At 49.0% G+C, this 26873-nt stretch overlaps 11 protein-coding genes across 11 annotated transcripts; 5 read left to right on the top strand and 6 right to left on the bottom strand.

Moving 5' to 3' along the window:
* Positions 1–206: 206 nt before the first annotated feature.
* On the top strand, positions 207–1207 carry N7519_010850 (DUF1774 domain-containing protein; the record flags this gene model as incomplete). The annotated part of the gene is made up of 3 exons (XM_057297623.1): positions 207–430; positions 503–942; positions 1008–1207. The coding sequence occupies 3 exons, from the start codon at positions 207–209 to the stop codon at positions 1205–1207; spliced, it is 864 nt and encodes a 287-aa protein (XP_057145505.1).
* Positions 1208–1986: 779 nt separating this feature from the next.
* chsB (chitin synthase class II) lies at positions 1987–5666 on the top strand (the record flags this gene model as incomplete). The annotated part of the gene is made up of 4 exons (XM_057297622.1): positions 1987–2204; positions 2254–4462; positions 4513–4679; positions 4733–5666. The coding sequence occupies 4 exons, from the start codon at positions 1987–1989 to the stop codon at positions 5664–5666; spliced, it is 3528 nt and encodes a 1175-aa protein (XP_057145504.1).
* Positions 5667–6371: 705 nt separating this feature from the next.
* N7519_010848 (uncharacterized protein) lies at positions 6372–6689 on the bottom strand (the record flags this gene model as incomplete). Its single annotated transcript, XM_057297621.1, has 1 exon — positions 6372–6689. One exon carries the CDS (start codon positions 6687–6689, stop codon positions 6372–6374), a length of 318 nt encoding a protein of 105 aa, XP_057145503.1.
* A 1423-nt stretch (positions 6690–8112) lies between these two features.
* On the top strand, positions 8113–9217 carry N7519_010847 (uncharacterized protein; the record flags this gene model as incomplete). The annotated part of the gene is made up of 2 exons (XM_057297620.1): positions 8113–8282; positions 8338–9217. The coding sequence occupies 2 exons, from the start codon at positions 8113–8115 to the stop codon at positions 9215–9217; spliced, it is 1050 nt and encodes a 349-aa protein (XP_057145502.1).
* A 683-nt stretch (positions 9218–9900) lies between these two features.
* N7519_010846 (GNAT family N-acetyltransferase) lies at positions 9901–10641 on the top strand (the record flags this gene model as incomplete). The annotated part of the gene is made up of 1 exon (XM_057297619.1): positions 9901–10641. One exon carries the CDS (start codon positions 9901–9903, stop codon positions 10639–10641), a length of 741 nt encoding a protein of 246 aa, XP_057145501.1.
* Positions 10642–11313: 672 nt separating this feature from the next.
* On the top strand, positions 11314–12258 carry tpcM (methyltransferase tpcM; the record flags this gene model as incomplete). Its single annotated transcript, XM_057297618.1, has 1 exon — positions 11314–12258. The coding sequence occupies one exon, from the start codon at positions 11314–11316 to the stop codon at positions 12256–12258; it is 945 nt and encodes a 314-aa protein (XP_057145500.1).
* A 48-nt stretch (positions 12259–12306) lies between these two features.
* On the bottom strand, positions 12307–14268 carry N7519_010844 (putative glutamyl-tRNA(Gln) amidotransferase subunit A; the record flags this gene model as incomplete). The annotated part of the gene is made up of 7 exons (XM_057297617.1): positions 12307–12855; positions 12909–13032; positions 13089–13510; positions 13564–13663; positions 13713–13786; positions 13843–13941; positions 13993–14268. The coding sequence occupies 7 exons, from the start codon at positions 14266–14268 to the stop codon at positions 12307–12309; spliced, it is 1644 nt and encodes a 547-aa protein (XP_057145499.1).
* Positions 14269–15615: 1347 nt separating this feature from the next.
* N7519_010843 (putative di-, tri-valent inorganic cation transporter) lies at positions 15616–17179 on the bottom strand (the record flags this gene model as incomplete). The annotated part of the gene is made up of 9 exons (XM_057297616.1): positions 15616–15885; positions 15940–16019; positions 16077–16326; positions 16383–16486; positions 16534–16614; positions 16677–16824; positions 16875–16919; positions 16974–17023; positions 17056–17179. The coding sequence occupies 9 exons, from the start codon at positions 17177–17179 to the stop codon at positions 15616–15618; spliced, it is 1152 nt and encodes a 383-aa protein (XP_057145498.1).
* Positions 17180–17867: 688 nt separating this feature from the next.
* N7519_010842 (Catalase mono-functional heme-containing) lies at positions 17868–20173 on the bottom strand (the record flags this gene model as incomplete). Its single annotated transcript, XM_057297615.1, has 3 exons — positions 17868–19421; positions 19476–19901; positions 19976–20173. The coding sequence occupies 3 exons, from the start codon at positions 20171–20173 to the stop codon at positions 17868–17870; spliced, it is 2178 nt and encodes a 725-aa protein (XP_057145497.1).
* An 849-nt stretch (positions 20174–21022) lies between these two features.
* Positions 21023–22869, bottom strand: N7519_010841 (AFG1/ZapE family ATPase; the record flags this gene model as incomplete). Its single annotated transcript, XM_057297614.1, is given in 5 exon segments — positions 21023–21370; positions 21444–21620; positions 21635–21959; positions 22024–22477; positions 22530–22869. The coding sequence occupies 5 exon segments, from the start codon at positions 22867–22869 to the stop codon at positions 21023–21025; spliced, it is 1644 nt and encodes a 547-aa protein (XP_057145496.1).
* An 891-nt stretch (positions 22870–23760) lies between these two features.
* On the bottom strand, positions 23761–25739 carry N7519_010840 (phosphatidylinositol-3-phosphate-binding protein BEM1; the record flags this gene model as incomplete). Its single annotated transcript, XM_057297613.1, has 4 exons — positions 23761–25284; positions 25350–25546; positions 25570–25663; positions 25734–25739. The coding sequence occupies 4 exons, from the start codon at positions 25737–25739 to the stop codon at positions 23761–23763; spliced, it is 1821 nt and encodes a 606-aa protein (XP_057145495.1).
* Between the last annotated feature and the right edge of the window lie 1134 nt (positions 25740–26873).

The following is a 26873-nucleotide window of genomic DNA, read 5'->3' as shown; positions in this document are numbered from 1 at the left end:
CATCACCGTGGGATTGACCTCATCGCCATTATTTCCACTTCCCTGTTCTTCCTGAAATGGTCTGATTTCCATTGGATAGTGGTCCGATGACCATATGCGGGGAATCCCTTGTTAATTCTTAATTATAAGATCCCCTCTTCTACAATATAGGTTTTCTCCTTTCTTTAATTATACTCAGCTTCATCAGCTTGGGGAATAAATCCATCATGGCATCATTCAACCCTTTCGCTAGACGCGAAACTCACAGTGCTAACTCGCTGAATACATACCGGGTCCTTGTACCCCTCACCTGGGCTCTGGTTGTGGTGGTCGGCATCTACCACTCCGTCCACTCGCCCGACGATACCAAGAAGGGCAAGAAGATATGGAAGCAGGCTAATAAGCATAATACTCCATTCAGCCAGAGCACTACTCTGACTGGTGTTTTCTGGTTAGTTCGGCCGTGTCTATATTGGACGTTAGTACGCTTTGCGATATCCACGAACTAACCCCCCCAATGCAGGATCTTCCTCCTCCTGTCTCAGCTCAGCTATGTCTGGCACCTCTTTTCCAAGAACAACGTCCTCGTCACGGCAGCTGCCAACGTAGCCACCCATTTCATTCTAAACAACCTCTTCCTCGCCGCTTGGATCCTCCTCTGGACCCGCAACCACTTCTGGGGCGCAGAGATCATCCTCATCGCCCACTTTATCAACCAGGCCGTCACCTACTGGCGCCACCGCGGCCTGCCGGCTTTCGTGCACCTGCCCGCCGTCGCCGGTCCTTATGCCTGGACACTGACGGCGCTGTTCTGGAATGGTGCGGTCGCTGTCCACAGCCATAACCTGCCTGGCCGTATTGTTGCTAATATCTTTATCTGGGTTATTCTCGCGATTGGATTGTTTGATATCGTCCTGCGGGAGGATTATATCCTTGGATATTGCTTGAGTTGGTTGACCCTGTGTAAGTTCTGCCCTTTTCCTTTTCTATCACCTTTGCGAGTGCTTTGCTGATATACACAACCCTAGCACTCGCCCTCAGACAAATCGCTATCAAGATCATTGCCCTGCAGTGGATCTTTGCCTTTGTTGTATTTGGCATGTTCTTGGCCGTCTCTCTTTACGTCTCCACGACCAAGTACACTGGCCGTGACAGCCTCTTCCGTCGCGTTGCCCACCCGGAGTCGGCGGACCGGGAGAGAGAGCCGCTGCTCAACGAAGGGGTGTGAGCATGTCGTCATGTCGTAATGAAGGACCCACTGCCATGATAAGCCTAAGATTACCAGCCGGTCGCTGGGGCATACTATTAAGATTGGGCCGGTCAAAGGCCCAAAAACGAGAACGAGGATGAAAGTATGGTGTTTGGATCTGTGATGTCAGTCTTGTTTTGGCAGAATTATGCACTCTTTCGTGATACCTGGAATAATAATTTATGTTCAAGTGGCGCTTTAATGTGAAAATGCATCGACCCACTTGAGACTGGGGATATTGAAGATGTATTGAAGATACCATGTTGACAATTTGACAATTTGACATCGGAAATGGAAAGGAATAAAATTGAATATCTGAAAGTTATGCACTGTTCTATTTTACATGTAATAATTGATTTGATTATTGTTTCCCCAAACCTTTCCTGCTGATTTGGACAAGTCTGGCGTTGCCCTGACAACCACCTGCACCTCCACATTTGTTGATGCACAACGACGGATATGAACGGGCTGGACTTGTTTGCCCAGTCGATCCTCTTTGCTCTTTTATTGTCTGGTCTTTCTCCTCTTCACCTTGCTTGTGTGTCGAGCTTTAACGGTGATATAGTATTCACATTCCTCCATTCCTCAAACCTCAGACCTCAACTATTCATCTGTCGAATCAGACAGATCCACGCCCTCTCTGTCTTGTCTTCGAGAGACAGGGACTGAGACTCATCATTGTCTCGTCAATACCCACCTCAGGTGCCATACTATGAGGCATTGAGTTGAAAGAGAGACACCACATTCCACGTTCTATCATGAACCATCCGCCATCCAATTACGGCGACGCGCCGCCCGCATACCTCAACCACGACACGGGTTCCTATCTGTCCGATCCTGAGTCTCCGACCAACGCCTCGCGTCTCAATGGAGCAACTATGCGCTTGTTGCCAAGCGGTGACGGCGCCGATGATTTAGCTAGTAGTCATAGGGCTCCTTCGCCTTCTCATTATGACCCAGATTATGACCACACTCCGTATGTACTGCCCAATTCCCTCTCGACTCTGTCCGTTTTCACATTCCAGTGGTCTCCCTCGCGACGGAACCATGTGCACCACCAAATCCAACCCCTTCATTGGCGTGAAGGTGAGGCTGGGAGAAATTGCGCCTTCGGCAATTGCCGGTCAATGGCATTGCTGCTGGGCTCGAGCCAACTCCTTCCATGCTGTTTGGTCGATCATCCTCCCCGTAAACATTGTATACCTGGCACTCCAGTATATTGTTTACCCTTCCGTCCCCACTCCACCTTCACCTCCACATTGGCCCTCTTCCTGCCAGCTTCGAGGCAAAATGGAACGTCTTCCAAGACCAAGAACTAACATCAGAGGGCGCGATTCTAGGACCGGACAAGACCGAAGCTATGATCATTACTACGAGATGCCCAGCGTTTCTTCCCCTTCGCGTCCACCATCTAGCTTGGCTAGTGGACCCAGTATCCCGCCTCCCACAGCAAGCCTCGCAGACACTTCTGTTTACCCATCTATTCCGCCACGCACAGGATCGCCAATTCGCCCATGGAGCCCATCCCACATCCGACCACCGTCCGTGTCAAGTGTTGGATATGAACGCGCTGATATAAACGGTAGCCCGAGGCCCGGTACACCCAGCTCAAGATATGGGGGTAGTCCCCATCGACCATTGCCTCCAGCGCCTTTGTTCTCCGGGCCGAAATCAACAGTGGATACAAGCATCGATATTGGAGATGCCCATGGTGAAGATCCATTCGGCGGTGATGGCCGCACAATTCACCACACCTCGCGCGGTAGCGTCCGATCATTCATGAGCGAATCGACGATGTTGGGAGACGAGAAAGATGCCATGTCAAAGGTCGACCTCGATGATGATGAAGATGAATCGCACGTTCTGGATCCCAACCTCCATTATGGCCCAGCACCCGACAAGCAGGGCCGTCGCGGTGTCCGATCCAAGCAGGTCGCCAAAAAGGAAGTTCAGCTGGTCAACGGCGAGCTTATTTTGGAGTGCAAAATTCCGACCATTCTTCACAGCTTCCTGCCTCGCCGCGACGAGCGGGAGTTCACACACATGCGATATACCGCTGTCACATCCGATCCGGACGATTATGGCGAACGCGGATATAAGCTTCGCCAGCAGATTGGCAGTACGACTCGCGAGACAGAGCTGTTTATTTGTATCACCATGTACAACGAAGATGAGATTGGTTTCACCCGTACCATGCACGGTGTTATGCGGAATATCAGCCACTTTTGCTCGCGCACTAAGTCGCGTACTTGGGGCCGTGATGGATGGAAGAAGATCGTTGTTTGTATTGTCGCTGATGGACGTAAGAAAGTCCACCCACGTACGCTGAATGCATTGGCCGCCCTCGGTGTTTACCAGGAGGGTATTGCGAAGAATATTGTCAACCAAAAGGAAGTTCAGGCACACGTGTACGAGTACACCACCCAGGTCTCGCTTGACGACGATCTCAAGTTCAAGGGTGCTGAGAAGGGAATTGTGCCGTGCCAGGTTATTTTCTGTTTGAAGGAACACAACAAGAAGAAGCTGAACTCCCACCGATGGTTCTTCAATGCTTTCGGTCGTGCCCTTCAACCCAACATTTGTATTTTGCTCGATGTTGGAACTAGACCAGAGCCAATGGCCCTCTACCACTTGTGGAAGGCATTCGACCAGGACTCCAATGTTGCCGGCGCTGCTGGTGAGATCAAGGCTGCCAAGGGTAAAAACATGCTCGGTCTACTCAACCCTCTCGTGGCAAGTCAGAACTTCGAATACAAGATGTCCAACATTCTCGACAAGCCTCTCGAATCGGTCTTCGGTTACATTACTGTCTTGCCTGGTGCGCTTAGTGCTTATCGGTTCTTTGCCCTGCAAAACGACGCAGATGGCCATGGCCCCCTCAACCAATATTTCAAGGGTGAAACACTCCACGGTCAAGATGCAGATGTTTTCACCGCCAACATGTACCTGGCTGAAGATCGTATTCTCTGCTGGGAGTTGGTTGCCAAGCGGGAAGAGAGATGGGTGTTGAAGTTTGTTAAGAACGCTGTTGGAGAAACTGATGTGCCGGACTCGGTCCCTGAGTTCATCTCCCAGCGCCGAAGATGGCTGAACGGTGCTTTCTTTGCCGCTGTCTACTCGATTTTCAATGCCAAGCAGATCTGGAAGACAGATCACACTCTTGCCCGGAAGATCTTGCTTCATATCGAGTTCTTTTATCAATTCCTTAACCTGCTCTTTACTTACTTTGGTCTTGTGGGTTTATCTTTTCTTTTCCTTTTGGGACGTCCACTGACTTTCTCTAGGCCAACTTCTACCTCGCTTTCTACTTCATTGCTGGCTCTTTGACTGATGAGAAGCTTGATCCGTTCGGTCACAACATGGGCAAATACATCTTCATTGTTTTGCGCTATGCTTGTATTCTGGTTATGTGTTTGCAGTTTATAATCTCGTTGGGTAATCGACCGCAAGGGTGAGTCCATAATACTTCATCATAAATTGTGACTTAACTGACAATCTTTTTAGTGCCAAAAATCTCTATCTCTCTGGTATCATTGTGTACGCCATTATCATGTTCTACACTGTCTTCTGCGCCCTCTTCTTAGTGGTCAAAGAGTTACTCGCACGTGCTGGTGTCGGAAGCGATGACATGGAAGTCGGGGACGGCCTAATGATGAACATCGTAATTTCCATGTTGTCAACTGTTGGCCTCTACTTCTACACCTCGTTCCTCTACCTGGATCCGTGGCACATGTTTACCTCTTCCATTCAATACTTCCTCCTGATGCCCAGCTACATCTGCATCCTCCAAGTTTACGCCTTCTGCAACACCCACGACGTAACCTGGGGAACCAAAGGTGACAACGTGATCAACACTGATCTCGGAGCAGCAAAGACCATCAACGGCTCAACTGTCGTCATTGAGATGCCCTCCGAACAACTCGATATTGACTCCGGTTACGACGCGGCCCTCCGCAACCTCCGCGATCGCCTTGAGGTCCCGGAGCCCCCGCCATCAGACTCTCAGCTGCAGGAGGACTACTACCGGGCAGTCCGTACTTACATGGTATCCATCTGGATGGTCGCGAACGTAGTCCTCGGCATGGCTGTGTCCGAAATCTACGGTGTTGACGCCGGTGGTACGAACATCTACCTCGCTATCATCTTGTGGTCTGTCGCTGTCCTCGCTGCTATTCGTGCTATTGGTTCTACTACCTATGCCATCTTGAACGTTGTTCAGAAAATCGTTGAAGGAAAGACGAAGTTCGATGCGGGTAACATGACAAACTTTGCCCCCAGCGCTTTCGGTGGTTCGAGTGCGGCTGCTTCCTCTGAATCTGGAGCGGCTTCCTCCCGTCCTGTGCGCTATGGCGGCGGTGCATCCTTCAAGGATAAACTTGCCGAGGCTCGCTGGAGTGCTGGCAGGACCATCGGAAAAGCTATGTTCTGGCGCAAGTAGATGATCACGATGGTCTCTTCTTGTGCTTTCTATCAGATTAATTTCCGTTTTTTTTCCTTGTTTGGGATTGGCCTTTTATCTTGGCTTTCCTGGCTCTCGTGGAGTTCTTGGATTTGGGCTTTCTTTTGAGATATCAGGTGTTGAATCTTCTTTTTTTCTTTTATGATGGAAATATTGTCACGATAGTGCTCTTTTTTGCTCTTCATGCTCGCTGTTCTCTCTTTCCAGATACCTGGACATGTGTGTTGATGGATGTACTTATGCGCTCTGTTTTGGATCGTTGGAATTAATCCATTTGATGATGATTCAAAAAATGACTGCACTTCATTTGATACCCCATACCCTTTTCAAGGCTTTTATCCTAGGCCTATTCTGGTAGGCATCGACACTCGCAGGCAACTCTCCATTCTAACGTCAGACTCCGCTAAAATTGGAAATCTATGCACAAAGTTCGTATAACTCATCAATTAAACAATCACCGCACAGATCCCTACCTTTAAATTAAAACCCATCTTCTAACATATACAATCTCATTTTTCATTAAGCCGACTCACCTCGATCTCATGAATACGCGTATCCCGCGGCCCCAACTCCGCCGGAAACATCATCTTCTCCTTCTCTGGATAAACAGGGTAAACCAAATGCTGCGCTAAGCTCGCAGCAGCAACTTCATCAATCATCGCCTTCTTTTGCCGCAAAAATTTCCTATAGATTCGCCGCTGCATTGAGCATCGTGACAACAGCGATCAGAAGGCACCCGCCCAATGCAGCCCCAAGTCCGGCGCTGATGGCTGTTGTTTTTGAGGCTGGGCATGTGGTGCTGGCATTTGAGCCAGAATTGCATGTAGTATCTTCGTCATCGGCAGTGCTGGCGTTGGTCGACGAAGGCGATGAGGCTGACGAGGTATGTGATTGTGACGAGGCGGAGGATACCGAGGACGAGAGAGAGGACTCGGATGAGCCTGATGAAAAGGAGACCTCAGATGTGAGTGATGTCACAGAGACATTGATCATCTGGCCCATATCTAGGCGAACGGCGTTGTCGCAGCAATTCGTACCGTTTACGCTGCAGCACCAGAAGCCGCGGCCCTGGTCGGGGCAGGGGATTCATAGAGGGTTGTGTCGGAGACTATTTGGATAAATGATTAGAGACCATGGCTTGGAAGATGAGGATATGGAGGATTGCTTTGAGGCGAATCATTTCTTGTTCTTGATTACGGGAGTAAGAGAGATGCGGCGAGCAGGTTAGGAGAAAGGAGATAATAATCTTGATTTTTGGCAGGGGTCCCTTAGATTTAAATTCAGCATTTGTTCCTGCTGAGGCTCATCGTACGTATAATAGCTTTGACTTCTATTGGGCTCGTAGATTTATAGCGGTTAGTTGATCGTTTGGACTGGCTGGAAATCCGCAGATCACTTTGCCCTAAGTTGAATCTGCTAAGCGCTGGGGTTTCACAAGTTTATTTTTGGCGCCTTGCAAATAAATTAAATTGGATAAAAGGGGATTGAAGGGAAAAAGAAAAGGAAAGGAAAGGAAAGGAAAGGAAAAGAGACACGAATTAAGTGACTTCGGACGGGATATCGAATTTACGGGGGATCTTAAAATGCAGCTGCTCTCTACAGGGGGTAGTAGTACCCATAGTTCTAGCAGAACACGCAGTGAGACCCCAGAGTCAGAGAAGAGGCAGAGAGAAACAGACAGCGATGCCAAAACAAAAAAAGGAATTGAAGTTTTAGTTGATGATTTGAAATTTTGGTTTTTCATAGGTCACAGCAGTGAAATTTGACATGATAGGCAATGCTTCCTTTAGACCTATACATATGTGACATTGAATATTCTGGGAACTTATAGGCTTTATTGTTTGTACGTAGTAGACTCGAATTAGTTCAATCGATGAGTCCACTTCTTCGGAAATGGTTCCGTTGTCCACGATACTATTCCCAGCAGAGTGCTAGTTCTAATGGTTGCTATAGTGTACTGAACATTCTGAAGCAAGACCTACACCAATGGAGTTATTCTTCAAATATATCCCTATGGTATTTTAGATATGATTTTACTACTGCTCATGATGTTATAAGAGTACCGGTTGGTAGATTCTAGCCGAGGTAAACTATCGCACCTTCCCGCGATTATCTAGCACAATTTCACCAATGGCACAACTCAATCCTGGTAAACATGATAATTCTGTACTGACCCAGTTATCAAAATGACGCACAAATATTATCTAGGATTGACTCCAATAGTGATGCTTCAAAATAGCTGGTGGGTTGTTACTCTGAAGACACTCACCCCGCATCGCCGGTAAACACGGCAGTGTGGACAGTCCACGGGTGCTAATATATCGACTGACTAATAACTTGGAGGGGTCTCGACTTTCTGTTAATTTGTTTGGATTCTGGCTACAGTCTTGATAATATTTCTTGAACTTATTCGAGGCCGCTAAACATGTTCTCAGAGAAAGGCCAAACGGCACCTGTTGATACTGAGGCCACAGATCTAGCACATATCACAGAAGATGAAGAGTCGTCCGAAATACCCTCTACCTTTGCTGTAAAAAGTAAAGTGCACGGCTGTCTCCAAGTTATCGGTGCTTTCTTTATATTCTTCAATGTCTGGTATGTCAAGTACATTTCGAGTTAAAATCGAATAACAAAGCTAACATCCCTTCAGGGGTCTAAATCTCGCATTTGGGTCATTTCAAAGTTACTATGCACTCACCTACATCCCATCATCAACATCATCCGACATCGCCTGGATTGGAACAATCCAGTCTTGGCTCCTTATTGTCGGCGGGCTACTATCTGGCCCACTCTTCGACCTCGGCTACAACAAGACCATGATTCTCATTGGAAGTATCCTAGGTGTAATTGGTATAATGATGCTCAGTCTTGCACATGCGTACTATGCCATATTCCTAAGCCAGGGAGTCTGCGTGGGCTTCGGATTCGGATTGCTTTATGTCCCCGCTATTGCATTGGTCAGCCGTTCTTTCACAACAAGAAGGGCTGTTGCGTTAGGTGTGTCGAGTAGCGGTGCGCCTGTCGGGGGCATCATCTACACTATCATGTTCAACCAGCTTATACCGAGGGTGGGGTTCTCCTGGACTGTTCGTCTCATGGCGTTCCTGATGTTGGCGCTTTTCATCGCGGCTGCTATTATGCTTTTGTGGCCGGAGAGACATGCAGTGAAGGTTAAAACCACCCAGCGCAGGAGCTTGATTGATTTGCGCGCTTTCAAGGATTTGCCTTTTTGGAGCTTTGCTATTGGGAATTTCTTCCTATACCTCGGTTATATCACCCCTTTCTATTACATCCCAACCTACGCGGAGACGAAACTGGGCACGTCGCGCTCAATGGCCTCTAATGTCTTGATGATTTCCCAGGCTTCTTCGGTTCTTGGCCGTGTTGTCTTGACTCTATTCGCTCACTATTATGGGTCGATGGTTTCTTGGATCATTTGCGGTGTACTGTCAGGTGTTCTGTGTATTTGCTGGATTAGTGCAGACAATCTGGTACGATTTATTCTTTTTGCGGCCTTCTATGGTAAGTGAGGTTCCTTTGTCTGGGTCATCGGTGCTCTATTCTGACCCAAATCACAGGTGGTATCTCCGGGGCTTTGATTCCTCTTCCACCGAGCGTTTTCACTCATGTGTGTCCCGACCCCAAGAGCCTGGGAACTTGGCTTGGAATGGCGCAGAGCCTGAGTAGCTTTGCGACTCTTGTGGGCCCACCAATAGCAGGCGCGCTCGCTACAATTGGCTCCGATGGTAGTGCGGATTTGAACTACCTGGGTATTCAATTGTTTAGTGGGATAGTCATGTGTTTTGGTGCATTTCAGCTGATCTTTTTGTGGTATTTGCTATACACAAAGAGGGGCAAAACTGGTTTATTTTGATAAAGAGCTGTAGTCCACAGAAATGTAATTAATGGCGAGCTTTCTTGCAAAATTGACCCCATTATGAGCCAATGTGTACTTTGTTCTGCTCATATTACTCTCAAATAATCCCTGTTATCCTTTGAATTGGATCATATAGTTCGGACAACCAACCTATCACGTTCTACCGAAACCCTACTGTCACGGGATCTCGGGGTTCACAACCAATCACTCTAGCGTGACTCACACATAGTGCTTGGGTGAGAGCATTTAGGGAATTAAACATCAAGAAAATACCATATAGACCTCGCATCGCTCTCGATTCCTACCTAGTAACTCAAAGAGAATAAAATCCCAAACATGGCATCACTACGCCCACAAGGCCCACTAGTCCCCTTCACACCAGCTCTACTACCAACGAGCCAAACAATCCCTGGGCGAACAATTCTTCTCGAGAAACTCTCCCCAAAGCATGCCGACGACCTCTTTACCCTCACCGGTGGACTTGAACCAGCAAAAGAAGCCCTCTGGGACTACTTGCCCGACGGGCCGTACGCAGATGCCGAAGCCTTCAAAGCCAGCATTTCTTCGAAATCCACTTCAACAGATCCATTCTTCTACGCAGTCATTGACAAGCGTAACTCTCTTCCTACTTTCGGGAAAGCAATCGGATATCTCTCTTTTATGCGTATGACCCCCGATCACCTGGGCATTGAAATCGGGAGTGTACTGTACTCGGGTGCGCTCCAGCGCACGACTGGCGCGACAGAGGCGATCTATCTCCTGGCCCAGCATGCTTTCCACAATCTTGGGTATAGGAGATTGGAGTGGAAATGCAATTCGCTAAATGAGCCTTCACGACGTGCGGCTTTGCGCTTGGGATTCTCATTTGAAGGGGTCTTTCGACAGCATATGATTGTTAAAGGGAGAAATAGGGATACGGCTTGGTTTTCTATCTTGAAAGATGAGTGGGATGCTTCGCTAAAGACTGCCCTGGAGAAATGGTTGGATGCTGGGAATTTTGGGGCGGATGGGGGCCAGATTAGGTCACTACAGGATTTGAGAGCTCAGTTTGGTGGAGATACTGGGATAGGAAAATGATTGTCCGCGCTTGGATGGTTTCAGTTAACTCCGCTTACCTATAGAAAGTATATAGAGAATAAAAATGAAAAGAAACTACTATGTCTACTGGTTTCGACATTTGGATCTTCACTTTTATCCTTTATAGGAGATCGAACAGCGGCACTATTGAAGATCACCCACAGGGGCAGCTCCACGACTCCACCGGCCCCACCGTTCAGCAGGGCTCGAGGGAGTTGAAGTTAGAAGAACTCGAGCATAGTTACATTCTATGTGGAGTATTTCAAACAACTATGTGATGGATCTAGCTGTGACGAGGCCTACATAAAAGAGACGAGGATTTATGGGATAGAAATCCGAGATCCGAAATCGACGTGACCGATGTTCTCCGAGATCTCGCACGACATCTTATCGAAGTTCTCCATCAGGACCCCTATGATTGGAAGACGTTAACATTCCCAAAGTTCGACGAATAGAGGCAGTCCAGTTCATCAACCCAGATTCTTTAGCGGGTCTCATTTTCGGCTGAACGACAACGCACTCTCTCGTCCCCGTACTTCTGTTCAGCTCTGCAATTGACAAATGGCGAAATAATATCTATTCGCATGAACTAGACAACCTATAAATACCCCCTATTGCCCCTAGCACAACCAAATCATCATCGTCACCTCCAACTATTCAATTATTTCCCAAATGTCCACGTCAAGAACGCCATGCGAAACCGCAACCACCAGAGAATACGGCTTCAACCCCAACCAAGGCGTGAACTGGTCTGACTACCTCACCTTTCGCCCAATCTACCCACCCTCCTTCTTCGAAAAAGCCTTCACCTACCACTCCCAAAAGTCCCACGCCGCCTGGTCCGTTGCCCAAGACATTGGCGCCGGCTGTGGAATAGTCTCATCAAGTCTAGCTCCCCGCTTCAACGAAGTGATCGTCTCAGACCCGAACGACGGGTACACCGCACTCGCTCGCAGAGTCCTAGTTGAGGAATCCTGTCTGCCTGAATCCAGGTTCCGTTTCCTGCAGGAAAGTGCCGAAAGGAGCTCTGTGCAGTCTGGCTCGGTCGACTTTATCATGGCATGCGAGTGTATCCACTGGACGAAGCCGAATGTTGCGATTGCGGAGTTTGCACGGGAATTACGCGCGGGTGGGACGCTTGTTATTACACATTATAATTATCCGCGCATTGTTGGGAACGAGAGGGCTCAGAGGGCCTGGGTGGCTGTTTGTTCGTTTTATGCGGGTGAGGTTCATGACCCGATGCTTGATCATGCGCTGAGGATCTTGAATTCTGGGACTGAGGCTTTAGGGTTCCCCGTGGAGGATTGGGAGGGGGTGAAGAGGTTGTATGTTAATGCTCAAGGGACTATTGAGGCTTTTAAGATTAATGATCGAATCGGGGAGAGCCAGGTTAGGGATGGGGAAGAGATTGTTTGGGAGGAAGATGATGCGGACTGGATGGATGAGCAGGACTGTGACTGGTTTAGGGGCTATTCATCTACCTGGACGACACCGAGTGTATCAGAGTCGGAAATTAATCCGCTTTGGGATGAGATGGAGAGGGCCTTTGAGGGGAAGAAAGTGAAAACTGCTACGCCGCTTGCTATGGTCTTTGCTACGAAGAGACATAGCTGACGTGTGAATGTTAAAAAACGAAGAAATTTGTATCCATTCCCAAGCCCCTCAAATTTTCAAGTGCCTTTTCTCTCTAACAATCTCCTCGACTGCCTTGGCCGCCGCTAGGGTCTCTTCGTCCTTGAACCGCCTCCCAGCAATCTGCAATCCCACCGACGCGCCCTCGTATCTCTCCGGGTCCTGGTACTTCCGCCATTCCCTCTCATCAACCTCATCCCTGGGAACATAGTTCCTGTCCTCCTCCGTCAACACATCTACCTTAGGATCCACAGTGATCCCTGATGGGAACACTACAGAAGGCAGGTCCACCAAGTTCCAAATTGCAGTATAATTCCAATACTGCGACTCACCCATCACCGCCGCGGCAGCAGGATATGTCGGGGAGAGAATAAAGTCAACACCGCGACTATTGATCAGAGCGTGGTATTCGTCTCTATAGATATCGCGCTGGTCATGCAAGGCCCATGTCTCCGGGTGAGAAAGAGGCATGCTTTGGCTATAGGAGAGAGCCCAATCGGTTAGTGGGCGTGCTGGCTCGCCCGACTCGGCAAGTAGCTCACGTTGCTTGCTGCCAGCATCAGGGTAGTATAGGGCGCGCTGAGCCATGTTAGCGTAATAGCGTGCATGCCCAGAGAACAATTGGCACTTACAATAACTTCCCAACCATGCTGATGCTTATACGGCTTCCAATCTACGACTTTCACACCTGCCGCTACCAGCTTCTCCTTGGCATGTCGCAAAGCGCGAGTGATAGGTGGATGGGGGCGGACGCAGCTTGAAAATGGATTAGCACACACTGTCAGCAGACATATATTTGGCTGACGGCATACCCATCATCCCACATAATAGCCACAGTCATATCCCGCTTCGGATCGGCCGTCTTCCACGGCACAGGCATCAGCGACGTTTCAATATCCCAAGGCTCTTGCTCCAATACAGCTCGCTGGAACAGCTCTAGATCCTCAATCGAGCAACTAGCCATCGGACCCACCACCCCGCGGATTGTCTCCTGGCCCGAAGCAGCAACTTTAAGCCCTGTTACCGGGTTCCTCAGTGAGGAAGGGCGGAAGCCATACGCACCGCAAAATGCTGCGGGACAGCGAATTGATCCGCCGATATCACTTCCGATCCCTAGTGGTGCGCAACGGAAGCCCATTGAGGCGCCTTCGCCGCCGGAGGACCCGCCTGGACTTAGAGTGCGATTGAGTGGGTTCAATGTCGTGCCGGTGATGTTATTGCTGCAGCACAGGTGCTAGGTGGTGTTAGTTATGAGATATACCACTACTTTGAAATGTGTCGACGTACCATCAGTGACTGGGGTTGGTTGGTCCGCACATGGAAAATGGCGCCGGCTTTGGATAAGAGTTGGAGGAGAAGGGCATCTTCCGTGGTGACTTTATCAACCCTGTTTTGCTTGTCAGTAGTGTAGGTTGTCGTGGTGGAGTTCTACTCACCAAGCTACGTATCCTGTGTTACATGTCCGGTTCTTCATTGATATGTGTTCTTTCACGCTGATTGGTATGCCATGCTATTTCATTAGAATCTTGCCGTTATAAACTTCAACAGGTAGGTACATAGGCTTACCAGAGGCCCGACCAGCTTCCCAGTGCGTCTGTAGTACTCATCATGCTCTTTGGCGCAAGCGATTGCCTCATCTGCCATAAATTCCGTTGCGAAATTGAGCTAACAACCTTGTCAACGCTGAAAATACAAAGCTGGGTCCCCCGGTCTCACCAGTTGATGGCCCAGCACTGCCCTCTTCAAGAATGCAACCATCACCTCTTCCGCGCTCAGTTTTCCATTGCCCATCTCGGTCACCAGTGCTGTGGCCGACATATCAGTGATGATAAGCTCACGCTCACTCAACAACCCGCTTTTCCGGGGGAAGTCCACCACACTTTCCTGCGAGACTGGCGGCAGCCTGTCGACGCGGAGAAGCCATTGTTTCGGAATGGAATTATTCAAGATGTCTCTGCCTTTTTGCGCTTGGCTCTCCCAGTTACGAGTCATATTGAAGAGTGAAATTGAAATAGAATATGGGCGGGGTATACCTCTGGTGGTTTTGGAGGGTAAACTGGGATATATAAAGAGGAAAGAGAGACACAAGGCAGTTCTTCGTCCTACACATTTCCCCGCACACAATCTGTGTGATCTACATCACTATCTCGGAATCGGAACTTGCTTTCCATTCAGACGTGTGGGAAGAGAACCATGTAGTTCTCATTGGTTAAGGAATGGGTCGCGGAGTAATTCCGTTCAGAGTTACTCAATATCGATAGGTTGTGATATTGTACACCTTTATACATCTCTCTAATGTTGACAAAAATTGACAAAAGTTCTTAAGCTGCTCACCCCTGGTACCACTGCTACGACATTCCCCTCTTGATCTTTGTATTGGCCATTGCATGTTCATCCGATATCTAGGTGTCATAGTTATAGTAACATGTCCACGGGTCCAACAAGAGTTGAGGTTGGAAACATAAGGCCACATAGGTTCTTCATTCCCTCTTTCTTGAAGACTAAAATCAAGGCATCTGAAAAGACACACGACGTCGGCGCGATCTGATTTTCAGGGCATGATGCGAGACTCGCTCTTATGAGGGCAGTTCTCTGGCATGAAAATCCGTTTGTCAAGGGATCACTTTCAAAGCTCGCCAGGCTATTCTTTGTACGCAGTCAAGCTACTTCGATACCGCAATTTGTGGAGGTTTCAAGGTATAATTGAGAGGAACCTCGGCTGATATATTTCGGTCGTTTATTTCCCCAGGAATCAAGTGCGAAAGCCATCGATATCCAGGAAGATAATCCGGAGACATTGAACGTGTTCCGTCCTTCCTTTAGCTTCAGGATAATAACGAGGATGCACTCAGTCCAATATCAACCAGTTTTCAGAGCTCTGATTGTAAAACACGACACTGGTGAAAGCGCACTATTGCAAAAGCTGGTTCCAGGTATGACTTATATCTTGCTACAGAACTTAACTCAATTTTCCTGATCTTGGAGTATTTGCAAAGTAAACTGGCTGGTTTAATCGGCATTCCTTTGTTATGCCGAGATCCATATTAGGTCTAACATGCTAGTCTTAACAAGGCTCTCCTTAAAAACACTATCCACTACATATTAATTCAATAATCATATTAATAAAACATAAAAAGAATGGGAAAAAAAGAAACCTCTCCCTCGGGGAATCGAACCCCGGTCTCCCGCGCTTATCGGTGTTAATGACAAGCGGAAATCATCACCACTAGACCAAGGAAGATAAGATGGCTGAGTTACTGCTCGGCCACTTGGCTGGTTGATGTGAAGAGTTGGCCATCTTGACATGATGGGCATAAGACAATAATACTTCCTTTTTTTTTATCCACAGCAAGTCAACTGCTCGCACACCGTCCCGCAGATAACCTGGCACCGGGAAGATTCATGGGAAACCTCGTCAACTTCCAATAGTTCGGGCTGTAGTGTAATTGAGTGGATTCCATAGGCGTGGAAACACTCGTTGATCACCCGGGCTGTCTTCATAAAATTCTCGACAGAGTCGTCGGACACCACAACGTGCACTGAGGCAAGGGTCTTTTGTTGGTTGAGGCGCCAGATGTGAAGTTCGTGGATGGAGTCGACGCCCTTGATCTTGTGATTGTTAGGAATGAAATAAATAGGTGGTGGACATGAAGGTGGAAGTACCTTTTCTAGGTCGTGTTTGACATCGCCCATATCAACTCCTGTGGGCACGCTTTCTAGCAGGATCATCCCGGCTCGGCGCACTGGAGAAGTGTCAGCTTTGCTATTTCCTTAGCTATCTCTGCTGGAACCACACTTACTCAGAGGCAATGATGACAGAATAATGAGAATGGCAATGAACATGCTCACACCGGGATCGGCATAGTATCGGCCAGTATGGGGTGCTGCGAGCCAGATAATCAGACCGGCCGCCATGACGCCCAGGTTATTTATTGCATCGCCGATGACGTGGAGCATTACTCCCATCATACCCAGATCACCGTGGTCGTGGCCACCATGATAGTCTGCACAATGATGCTTTTCGGAATGAAGATGTTCGTGATCGTCATGCTAAGCTGTGTCAGCCTATATCCATTGGTTGGATTTCTCAAAATTTTGCTGCCTACCTTGGTGCTAGAATCATGGCATTCTTCGCCGAGGTGAAGAACTGGGATCTCAATTGTGGGTGATAGGCTATGGTCACGACTGTGTTCATGTCCATGTCCATGTTCTGGATACTGTCAGCGTGATATGGAACAATGATCCCACGAACCCTACCATGAAGGAAGACTGCGCTAATAATATTCAGGCCCAATCCGACACATCCAATGGCGAACATCATCTTGGGGTTGTGCACATCTAGATGCACCGTCAGTTATTATCAAAGGAGATCAACATCCAGTCTGGACGATAGCACTCACGTTGCAGGGCAATAAATCGCTCAATGGACTGCAAAAATATACTAATACCCAACCCTAACAGAAGAACACCATTGAAAAAGGCACCGAGCAGCTGAGCCCGCTGCCAACCAAAAGTAAGTTCCTTAGGCGAGTCACTGCGCTCGGATTTCTACATTTCACATCAGCACCAGAACCACCACACAACCGAGCACACTGTACCTTCAATGCAACAAGAGCAATAACGAACCCAACTAAATCATTCAGCTGCGATGTATGTTAGCCAACAAAATCTCCAACTCCACACCTGAAAACGCCTACATAGTGGAAAGCATCCGCAATCAGAGCAATAGAGTGGGTATAGAAGCCCACTAGCCCGGTATCAGCACATCGACGTTCATACCAAAAACAACTACTACCAAAAACAAGAAAGAGGGCAACCGACGTGAGATCTCAGCCAGAAAGAAACATGTTGATATGCCAATCACAACGCTCAGCCGTGTCGAGCGGGATAGATGAAGCCCCATGGCTGCGGAGACTCAATATCAGAAGGAAATGAAACGGAACGAAACAAAAGTCCAGAAAAGTAGCTTGTCATTTACGAAAGGGACATTTTTCCGCTGCGAGACTGTGAATACTTCTGCCTTCCAGAGTCTTGGTTCAGAAAGCAATGGCTGGTCCAACATTCCCGCCGTGTAACTCTCCGTCTCGAGACGTGGCCTACCAGGTAGCTTTGACTATGAGATATGGGGATGCGGTATGCGGGGAAATTGAGTACTAAAGGGGGTTCTGGTAATTCATTGGGCTTAAATGGTTCGGTGTCTCTGTAATTGTGGTGTATCATTGCTAATGGCGGTTGGGGTATGTTATATGGGGAGGGTTAGGCATAACTACTAAGCGCTGCTGCCCCATAGGCCCAAAAGAATCTGCCAGAGGACCTTGACAGCCTGGAATCTACCAGGAAAATATTACCCCAGCCTTACAGGAGCTTGTGGGTTGGGTTTCTGTTTTGCAGATCAGCCGAAGAATGTAGGCTTACCACTTACACATTGTATCACAGCATCTGAATGTGACATCCACCTATACAACTCTGAATTCGTGATTGAGATTGTTTTACAAAAAGGGATAGAACCTTTGAAATGTGGCTTGAACAAAAGAAAGTTTTCATACAATTTCATGGTCACATATCCAATTGGTTTCACACAAAGCACTAATTCAAGCAGCAATCTGGTCAGAAAGTCCATCCAACTCACGCGCCCAGTTACGGTGTCGAGAAATATGCCAGATAAACTGCTCAGCCAAACCCTTCGCATCAGGCCCAACCGTGCCCACTTTCAACAATGAAACCGCATCTCCATAGCCCGTAACAACACCATATGACTCCTTTAGCGGAGAACCACTCTGCGCAACCTCGACCTCAGGGAGCCCGATCCGCTCCTCAATAAAGGGCACAGCCTCATTAGAACCAGCAATGGCCTTAAGATGAGCAAAGGACTCGGAGATCCAGTGCTTAAAGACTCCATTCTTCAACAGTGCTTGGATGTGCTTTCCACCAGGCACATAGACCGCATCGAACAGCGTCGACCGCGCCCCAGAATAGAAGTGATCGGGAATAACCTTCTGCCCAGACTCGGCAGTCACACCCTGGCGCTGCGCACCGATCGTGAAAACAAACGCACCGCGTTCATTAAGAGCTTGTTTCATCGTGGTATACTGGTTGAAGTCGAATTCGTCGGCAAGCAGGATGGCAACGCGGCGCGTCGCGATGATGGGTTTCTCCGGCATGAATTCAAGCTGGCTCAGACCCTTGGCTTTTTTGCCTTTGTTTTCTTTTGGCGATTTCAGGGGGGTGTCACCACCGACGTTCTTCGCGACGGTCTTGGCTAGGTCTAGATCGATCGCTGATAGACGCTCTGTCATGCGCTTGTAGACGACAGGGTCATCGCAGTGGTCCAGCTCGAAGGAGAATGCCTTCGCTACGTGCATCTTTTCAATCGGTGAGAGCGAGTTGTAGAATACCTGGGCCTGGTTGAAGTGCTCCTTGAACTTATCGGACAGCGCACGCTTCTTTGCGCCCTGCTGCTTCTGCGGGTAGGAGACGAAGCCGCCCTGTTCTGCTGTCGCGGGCGGGTTGGCCTCGAATCGGTTCGGCCAGTAGTTCACCTTTCCCTTTGTGATGCGGTGTCTACCCTGTCCATCGCGGTTGACTAGGCTCATATATGGGCATACTGGCCGGTTGATAGGTAGTTCCTCCCAGTTCGGTCCGAGTCGCGAGATCTGCGTGTCGAAGTATGAGAAGTTGCGGCCTTGAAGGAGAGGGTCATCGGAGAAGTCGATGCCGGGCACAATGTGGCTCGTGCAGAATGCGACCTGCTCGGTCTGAGGGAAGAACTCGTCGACGTTGCGGTTGAGTTCTATCTCGCCGATGTAACGGATGGGCACTAGCTCTTCGGGCCAGACCTTCGTGGCGTCTAGAGGGTCGAACTCGAAGCTGTCGACCTTCTCTTCGGGCATGAGTTGCATGCCAAACTTCCAGCGCGGGAAGTGTCCTGCCTCGATCGCCTCCCCTAGGTCTTTCCGGTGGAAGTCGGGATCCTGGCCGCCGATCTTCAGCGCCTCATCCCAGACCAGCGAGTGCACACCTAGCTCTGGGGTGAAGTGGAACTTGACGAAATGACGCTTGCCGGCCTTGTTAATCAAGGAAAAGGTGTTCACGCCGAATCCCTGCATCATCCGGAAGGACCGCGGAATAGCTCTATCGGACATAATCTGCCACGAACCGCGTCAGCAACAACGACCCAAACAGGAACAAGAGATACTAACCCACTGATTCATGTGCGTAACCTCCGAGTGCATATACTGAAAATCCCAAAAATTATTATGCGCAGTCTGAGCCTGCGGCACCTCGTTTTGCGGCTCGGGCTTAACAGAATGAATAACATCAGGGAACTTGATCGCGTCCTGAATAAAGAAGACAGGAATGTTATTCCCGACAATATCCCAGTTTCCCTCCGCGGTATACATCTTGATGGCGAACCCGCGCACGTCGCGCACCGTATCCGCGCTGCCCTTGCTACCCTGCACAGTCGAGAACCGCACGAACAGCGGCGTCTCCCGGCTGGTATCGGTCAGGACCCTGGCGGTTGTTACGTCTTCGGCGCTCTCGTATAGTTTGAATTTGCCAAAGGCACCTGTTCCTCGCGCGTGAACTACACGCTCTGGGATGCGTTCATGGTCGAAGCGCGTTATCTAGTGTTGGTTAGTTGCTTGTCTGGATATAGATTGGTGTATGTGTGGATGGATGGATGTGGGCGTGCACGTACCTTCTCACGGGCGATTTGGTCTTCTAGGAGTGAGGACCCGGTCTTCTTTTCGTCTACAACGCGGAGCCATTGGTCTGGGTTGGAGATTCTGACGCCATGGTCGGTTGTCATGTGCTGCTTGTCCTGGATGTCGACGGTGTCCTTTTGTAGATCGGCATATTTGCCATCTGCGGTCTTGGAGTTTGGATTGGTTGCCATAGTATGAGTGGTTGGTACCAATGATACCAAGAGGTGGAAAGAGTAGACGAAGTGTGTATGTATCAAGCTGTGTTTCCCACTTTATATATATAAACCAAGCTGATCACTGCGCAGCCCCCCAAGTACGACCTCAATGATGTAATTCCCCCAGTTACATCTACAAACGAAATGGAATTGTACTACTATATAAAGCGGATACCCAAGTCATCAAGTCCAGCCTGGAGTAAGCCGCTTTGCAAGAATGACCATAGTATGACCTACCCCCATAACCCGGGCGCTTTACCAACCAATGCCGACAGGAGAACCTGTAAGGGAGTAAAGAAAGACAAGAGGTATTGCGAATTGCACCCTTTTCATTGGCGGGGCAGTACCCTGCAGCCACGGAGGTGGAGCTATATAGCTTGTTACCCTTTGCCTGTGCTGTCTGGGTGGTCGATCATGGCGAGTTCCCACTGGCAATATAAGGCATAAGCACTTGGATAGTGGGGTCACGTCGAATTGCAGGTGGCCAATGACGTGAATTTATGACTGGATTCGGGCTTCTTAGTGGACTTGGATTATCCTGGAGAACCAGAAGTGTGACGTCACCTGATATCAGAGTGGAAATCATGTCCGAGTATTTCAAATATATCAAATATACGGATGTATCGTGGGGAACTGGCTTGGAGAATTAAATTAAGGCAGATCTATGTACCAACCTTGGAAATATGTTGTTTAAACAATCCATAGGGATGATAATTCCAAAAGCTATGCTATATACGCCAAACTCGATCTATGTGCACAGGTATCTCTCTATAGCACAATGTAGCGTCTGAACCAAAAAAGAAAGGCAAAGAGGACAAGCATAATCTACATATTATCCTCACTCCAATGACTCCTCGTCTTCTGCCAAGCGTCGTGTTCCTCCTTATTCTGTGCAGGCGTGTTTCCAAGCCCCAATCCACGCTCCACCCACTCCTTACTTCCCATCTCAGAAAGACGGGAAAGCGCACGCGCAAACGCAAACCGCTCCTCATCACCACTGAAAATAGACGTGTTCTTCAGCGCTTGGACAGACATGCCGAGGTCGTCCATCAGGTTGCGCATTGCGTCGGAGAGATCTGAGTGGTCGCCGTCGCCTTTGAGGGTTTTCTTTACGTCGTTTTCGGAGATGAAAAGGTTCGTTAGGGGGACTTCGGTTGTGAGGACTAGTTTGGCCTGTTGATGTGGATTGTTAATCGGCTGCATGACTAAAAGAAGACAATGAACAGGGACGTTGCTCGTTACTCACCCTGCTCTCATATACCGCATCGATAAAGGTAATAAAGCGTCTCGCCAGATCACGCTGGGTATGGTTCATGCTCGGCACGTCCGTGACAATGAACGCATCGTAATGCCGGACAAGCTCGAGGTAGTCGGCCGCGCCTGTCGCACTGCCGATGAGCTGCTGGAAGGTGAAGTGCGCGGCCTTGCCGCTGGCACGGGCACCTTGATTTCGCGGCCCCAGACAATCTGCGAGTCTGGGTGCGGCGGGTCATTGATAGGGTCGCCCAGGAACTCAAACCACTTGTCCGCGTGCTGCTGTGCGTCCTCGCCCAGCGGGTGGTGGTAGACCGCAGCCGGGGGCCGGGGGATTTTGCGGTAATCTGTTGGGGAGTTGAGGTTGATAACATTCAAATCGGTCTTGAGGAGGTTGATGCAGGGGATGAAGGATTCACGTTGGATGCCGTTTTTGTACAGGTCGTCTGGATGACGGTTGGATGTGGTAACGAGAACGACGCCGTGGGACATGAGGATCTCGAGAAGCCTGGTTATTGAATTTTGTCAGCTGGGGCTTTTGATAAGATCCTGTCCGTAGAGAGCACACGTACCGTCGCAGGATCATTGCATCGGCTACATCCGTACACTGAAACTCGTCAAAGCAAAGCACGCCCGCGAGCTCGGCAATATCGGCCGCAACCATCGGCAGCGCATCGAAGTCATTTCCATACTTCATCTTCACTACGTGCATGCGCTTATGTACGTCCTGCATGAAGTTGTGGAAGTGAATGCGTGTCTTGTTCTTGATATTCGGCGGCAGTGTATCGAAGAACAGATCCATCAACATAGTCTTGCCGCACCCGACATCGCCATACATGTACAGCCCCTTCGGAAGGTTATCGGGGATAACAGACTTTTCCTTCTTCTTCGCGCCGCCGCCGAACAGAGACCCGAAGAAGGATGACTTTTGCCGGGGGTCCAGAGACTCGGGCTTGGGGTGAACAACTTTAGGCGGGTTGTAATCTTTCAGCGCTTCAAAGAGGTCTTGTAGATTTTGGATAATCCCTGAGCGCGCATGTCAGCCTAGAACTTTGCGCCGGAGTTGGCCACAACATACCTCTCTGATACTCATCATCCCTCAGTCTCCCCTCCTGCACACGCACATCATATTCCCGCATGGGCCCATCGTGCGCCGGGGCGGTGGTGTTCTTCTCGGCGTCCGAGACTGTAGCCAGACTCCGCCTCGGTGATTGAACAGCCAGCTGGGGGCGGGTCCTCTCCGAAGACACATGTACCAGCGGAGATCGATTCGGCCGTCGTAGTGTATTGAGTGCTCTCTGTTCCGTAGCATAGGATCTACGAGCGGCACCCGCCAACGTCGTAGGCCGAAGGCCCCGAGGCGCCCGCAGCGCGCTCGGGAAGCACTCCGCGCATAGCTTTGCCGATGGGCGGCTCATTGGCGTCCTTTTTTTTGGAGGTTATATGTGTTGCGACGGTGGACTCGACGTCGGGTTTAGTTGGCGGAGAGCGGTTGCAATGCGAAGGCGTTAACCGAGGTATTGTATTGGGGGCAAGGATTTGTTTTTCCTCCGGAAAGCCTTCGGGGTGGTGGCGGGTAGGGTCCGGGCTATAGATAGCGATTTACAACAGACACACAATATATATACAGCCCCTGCAACTCTTGAACTAATTATCAGAAGGTCTAGTGGGAAACCGATAGATTCCGATCCTAGTGTCGGAAAAAGTACCTATGACAGAATCACGTGACTCTATATTATGGCATGGCACGAATTTTTCTAAACTGTAGTTTATCAAGACTTATATTTGGTACAGAAAGAGCCCGTGAGACACCACGGTTGAGCCATTATCATGAGAAGAGGCCGCCCCGGTATATGCACGAGAAGTAAAAGAAAAAAATATGTACACAACACAGAAGCAGGCAGACCGGGGTATGATCCAGAATAGGATGAGATGTAGATCTGATGCGAAATCGAGGCAGAAATGAAAACGAGAAAGCACATAATGCGACATCGCAGGAACAAAAAAATCAAGAAAAATCAAGAAAAAAAGAAAACAGGCAGATAGAAAGGAAACCATGCCGTACATCTCGCATCAGATTCGTTAAACCGCGATCTCGTCCTCATGGACCATGCGAAATCGCTCAAAGAACTGATGACCAGTTTGAAAAAGAAGAAATCAAATCAGAGAATAACCATGCATCTTTCAAAACTCCAATGCACCAACCTTACTCGTGGCAAACATTAAGATGAGGCTGACAATAACCTCATCGACGAAATCATGGGCAAGTCTATCGTTGACCGCAACACCGGGAAAGAAACAAGTGCTTTTTATGCGATGCTGACGAAGAGAGTCAGCTTGGTGTTCCGCTGCATGGCGTTCTCCAGATCCTGATCGGTATAGAGATCGATATAGGAGCCAGAGGATTCGTCACGGTACTGCACAACGATCTCGTCCTGGATCTTCAACCGGTCGCATAGCTTGTCCTTGAGGTGCTGCATGCTCACGCCAGATGGGATGCGGATCGCAATAAGGTCATCCTGGAAGAACACCTTGACCTTCATCGCGCTGTTGGCCGATGCGCCAGAAGCCTGGGTGATGGAGCTAGGTTGGCGGTTCATTGGCGGCGGGCCGCCATTGGCGTAGGTCGTGGGTGCTGGGGCACGCTGTTGGGATACCCGGTCGGTGGACGCATTGATTTGCTGCTGCGAAGACTGGCGCGACACGGTTTGTTGGGGGTCCACGCCGCCGGAGTGCTGGGATCCACCCGAGAACCGGGCGTCCTCGCCGAACGCATTGGGGTCGATCTCAAAGTCTCCTTCTCGTGGAGAGAAGAGCTCGCGCACAAGCTGACAACGCGAAATATGCGGGGGCATAGACAGAAGCTTCTTAATGTATTCGTCCAGATTCTGGCGCCGTCCGTTGGAAATCGCGTCCGTGACGTGGGTGACAGGGCCGGGCATGAAAGGGAGGGTTCGTCCACGGCCACGGTTGCCAGCTTCGTCTTCGAATTGAGTCAAAAGGGCGATCTGGAAGTCGTAGAAATCGTGGTAGTAACGCGACAGCTCCCAACAGCGACCATCTTCCATCTTCGCCTCGATGATGTACCAATACTTGTCGTTATCGAAACAGTAGCGCGGAATATAGGCGGAAACGGGGACGAGTAGTTGGTGGCCCTGCTGTTGTGACACAGGCACTTGTGACAAAGTTCCCTTGCTGGCATTACGTTGGTGGTCCTGCTTAAGCGCATCGACGGTTAGTAAATTGACTCGCAAATGGGAGTCAGATATTTCGCCTACATAAACATTGCCATTTTGACTCATTTGACTCTGGTGGCCCATGGACATCTTTTCCATGCCCGAGGTGACAGCCATCATATTGCCACCGCCATGACCCTCGATTTTGCCCAGTGTGATACTGCTGTTCTTGTATTCCGCCGTCATTTTCTTCCACTCCTCAACCTTGGGAACACCGGCGCGTCGCACCGCGTCAAGCGGGTCGGTGACGGCCTGCCCGCTCTGCATATCACGCAATTCGATGAAAGAAACGGGGATCAGGCCTGGGCCACCGAGACGACCGATAGGTTTTGCGACGAACCACTCGGGGTTAGATTGGGCGATGACGATAATGGCCTCGCCAGCCTTCGCGTCCAATTCATCGGGTCGCTCCGCTTGAAAATCGTACTGGACAATTCCATAGACCATGGCGCCTTGACCCTTGAGTGCAGACATTCTGAATGCGCCGTTCTTGGTGGAAGAATCTGGATGGGAAAGACCGCGGTCGGAGAATCCTGAGTCGTGGTGTTTGGACAATTCGCCGGAACCCCCACTATCCCTCTCGTTTTTGCCGATAACCTCAAAAAAGGAGACGGGCACAAGCCCCCCTAGCACTAGGGATCAGCGGATTGCACGCTTCGTACCAATCCGAATCGTCCTCCCTGCTGATAACGTGAAAGAAATCTCCCTTGCTGAATGCCAATTCCTGCGAGGTCCCCGGCTCCGGTTGGTAGTCGTAAAGCGCCTTGATTACCTTTGGGAAATGCGGTCAGCCACTGCCAAGAACAAGTCGGGAGTGGGACAAGGAGGGGCGAGGGGTTAAAAGGCGAATTCAACACAACTGGCGAATTTGCACCAACTCACTTTTTTCGGGGTAGAATCGCAATAGCGGACTTGGGTGTAATAGAGATATGATGGTGTTTGGGATCTTTCTCCCCTTCAAGGATCGCCTAAAGGCCTATTTTTTTTTCGAAACCGGATTAATTAACACGATACTAGGTAATACTTCGGAAACGAAAGAAACTCACCTTCATGGTAGAAGATTTAAAAGAAGGATTCAAGGAGAGATGCAAAGAGGAGGAAAGGAGGAGCAGCCTCTTTTTAGTCAAATGTATGTATACCTTGACCAGCGTAATCCGTATTGCGGTTCCAACCACGCGGCTTGGATGATTGCCAGGGGCCCGCTTTTTGCGTTTTTGCTTTATGATCTTTAGATGTTCTTGTGTTGATGTGGATAATAATTTGTATTCCAGACATTCCAGGCACATCTATATATCTATACGGAGTACTACATATGTGGTCTTTGATCTTTATATCAAGGACAATGAACCTTTTAAAGATCGTATGGTCATTCCAATACAGGATGACGCCAGCCTTCAAGGTTGCTATGTATTTCTGAACCTTGGAACCTTTCAAGGTCGAGCCTCGGTTTACACTTTTATGTACTTCGATAAAAACCCCAGCCCTGATGTCTTCAGGTTAGTCAAAGGGCTCTGGAACAATAAATCCTATAAAAAAAAAAGGCGTATTCCAATACGCCTTCCAACTCTACATTTGCCATCTAGAGATCCATCTTGTCTAGATTACAAGTCGTATTGATTTGCCGCCGTTGGGCAGACAAATGATAATCCACCGCCGGCAGCTAGTGTAACGGAATCACACCCTACCAGACTAAATGCGACTCTGTCCGAGTCTCTCCATTTTACCATTTCCCATACCTTGGCATATCTTATAGACTTACGAGTAGATACATACATTATTGCACATACCTACATATGTAGGTAGTACAGGTACAGACTAGAAAAGGTACACAGAACGAAAAAAAAGAAGAAAAAGAAGGATCTTTGCCCCTCATTTCCCCACTTGTAACCATGGTTCAACTATACTTAAACCGCGGATGCTGACGTCCACGGGTCCTCTCAAAGCCAGGTCTTTCTATTTTAGTGATTTTTAGGAAATTCTAATAATTTAGGATACGTACAAAGAAAATGGATATGAAAGATGTATCAAAAACAAAGGGTCCAGAATACGGCCAATCGGATGAAAACAATTTCTCCGTTAATATTTCTTTTTGAAAAATATATCTCCCTAAATTAAAATTCTGGGGCTGACCAGGAATGCGCGGCTCCTGCAATCTGCCGACTGTATGCAGAGGAATTTTCATCTCG

The sequence above is a fragment of the Penicillium mononematosum genome (assembly GCF_028829835.1).
Source record: "Penicillium mononematosum strain IBT 11891 chromosome Unknown utg000005l:1.0-9366267.0:1.0-9372171.0, whole genome shotgun sequence".
NCBI lineage: Eukaryota > Fungi > Ascomycota > Eurotiomycetes > Eurotiales > Aspergillaceae > Penicillium > Penicillium mononematosum.
The sequence above is the reverse complement of the archived record's forward strand: the minus strand, read 5'-3'. Positions and strand labels throughout refer to the sequence as shown.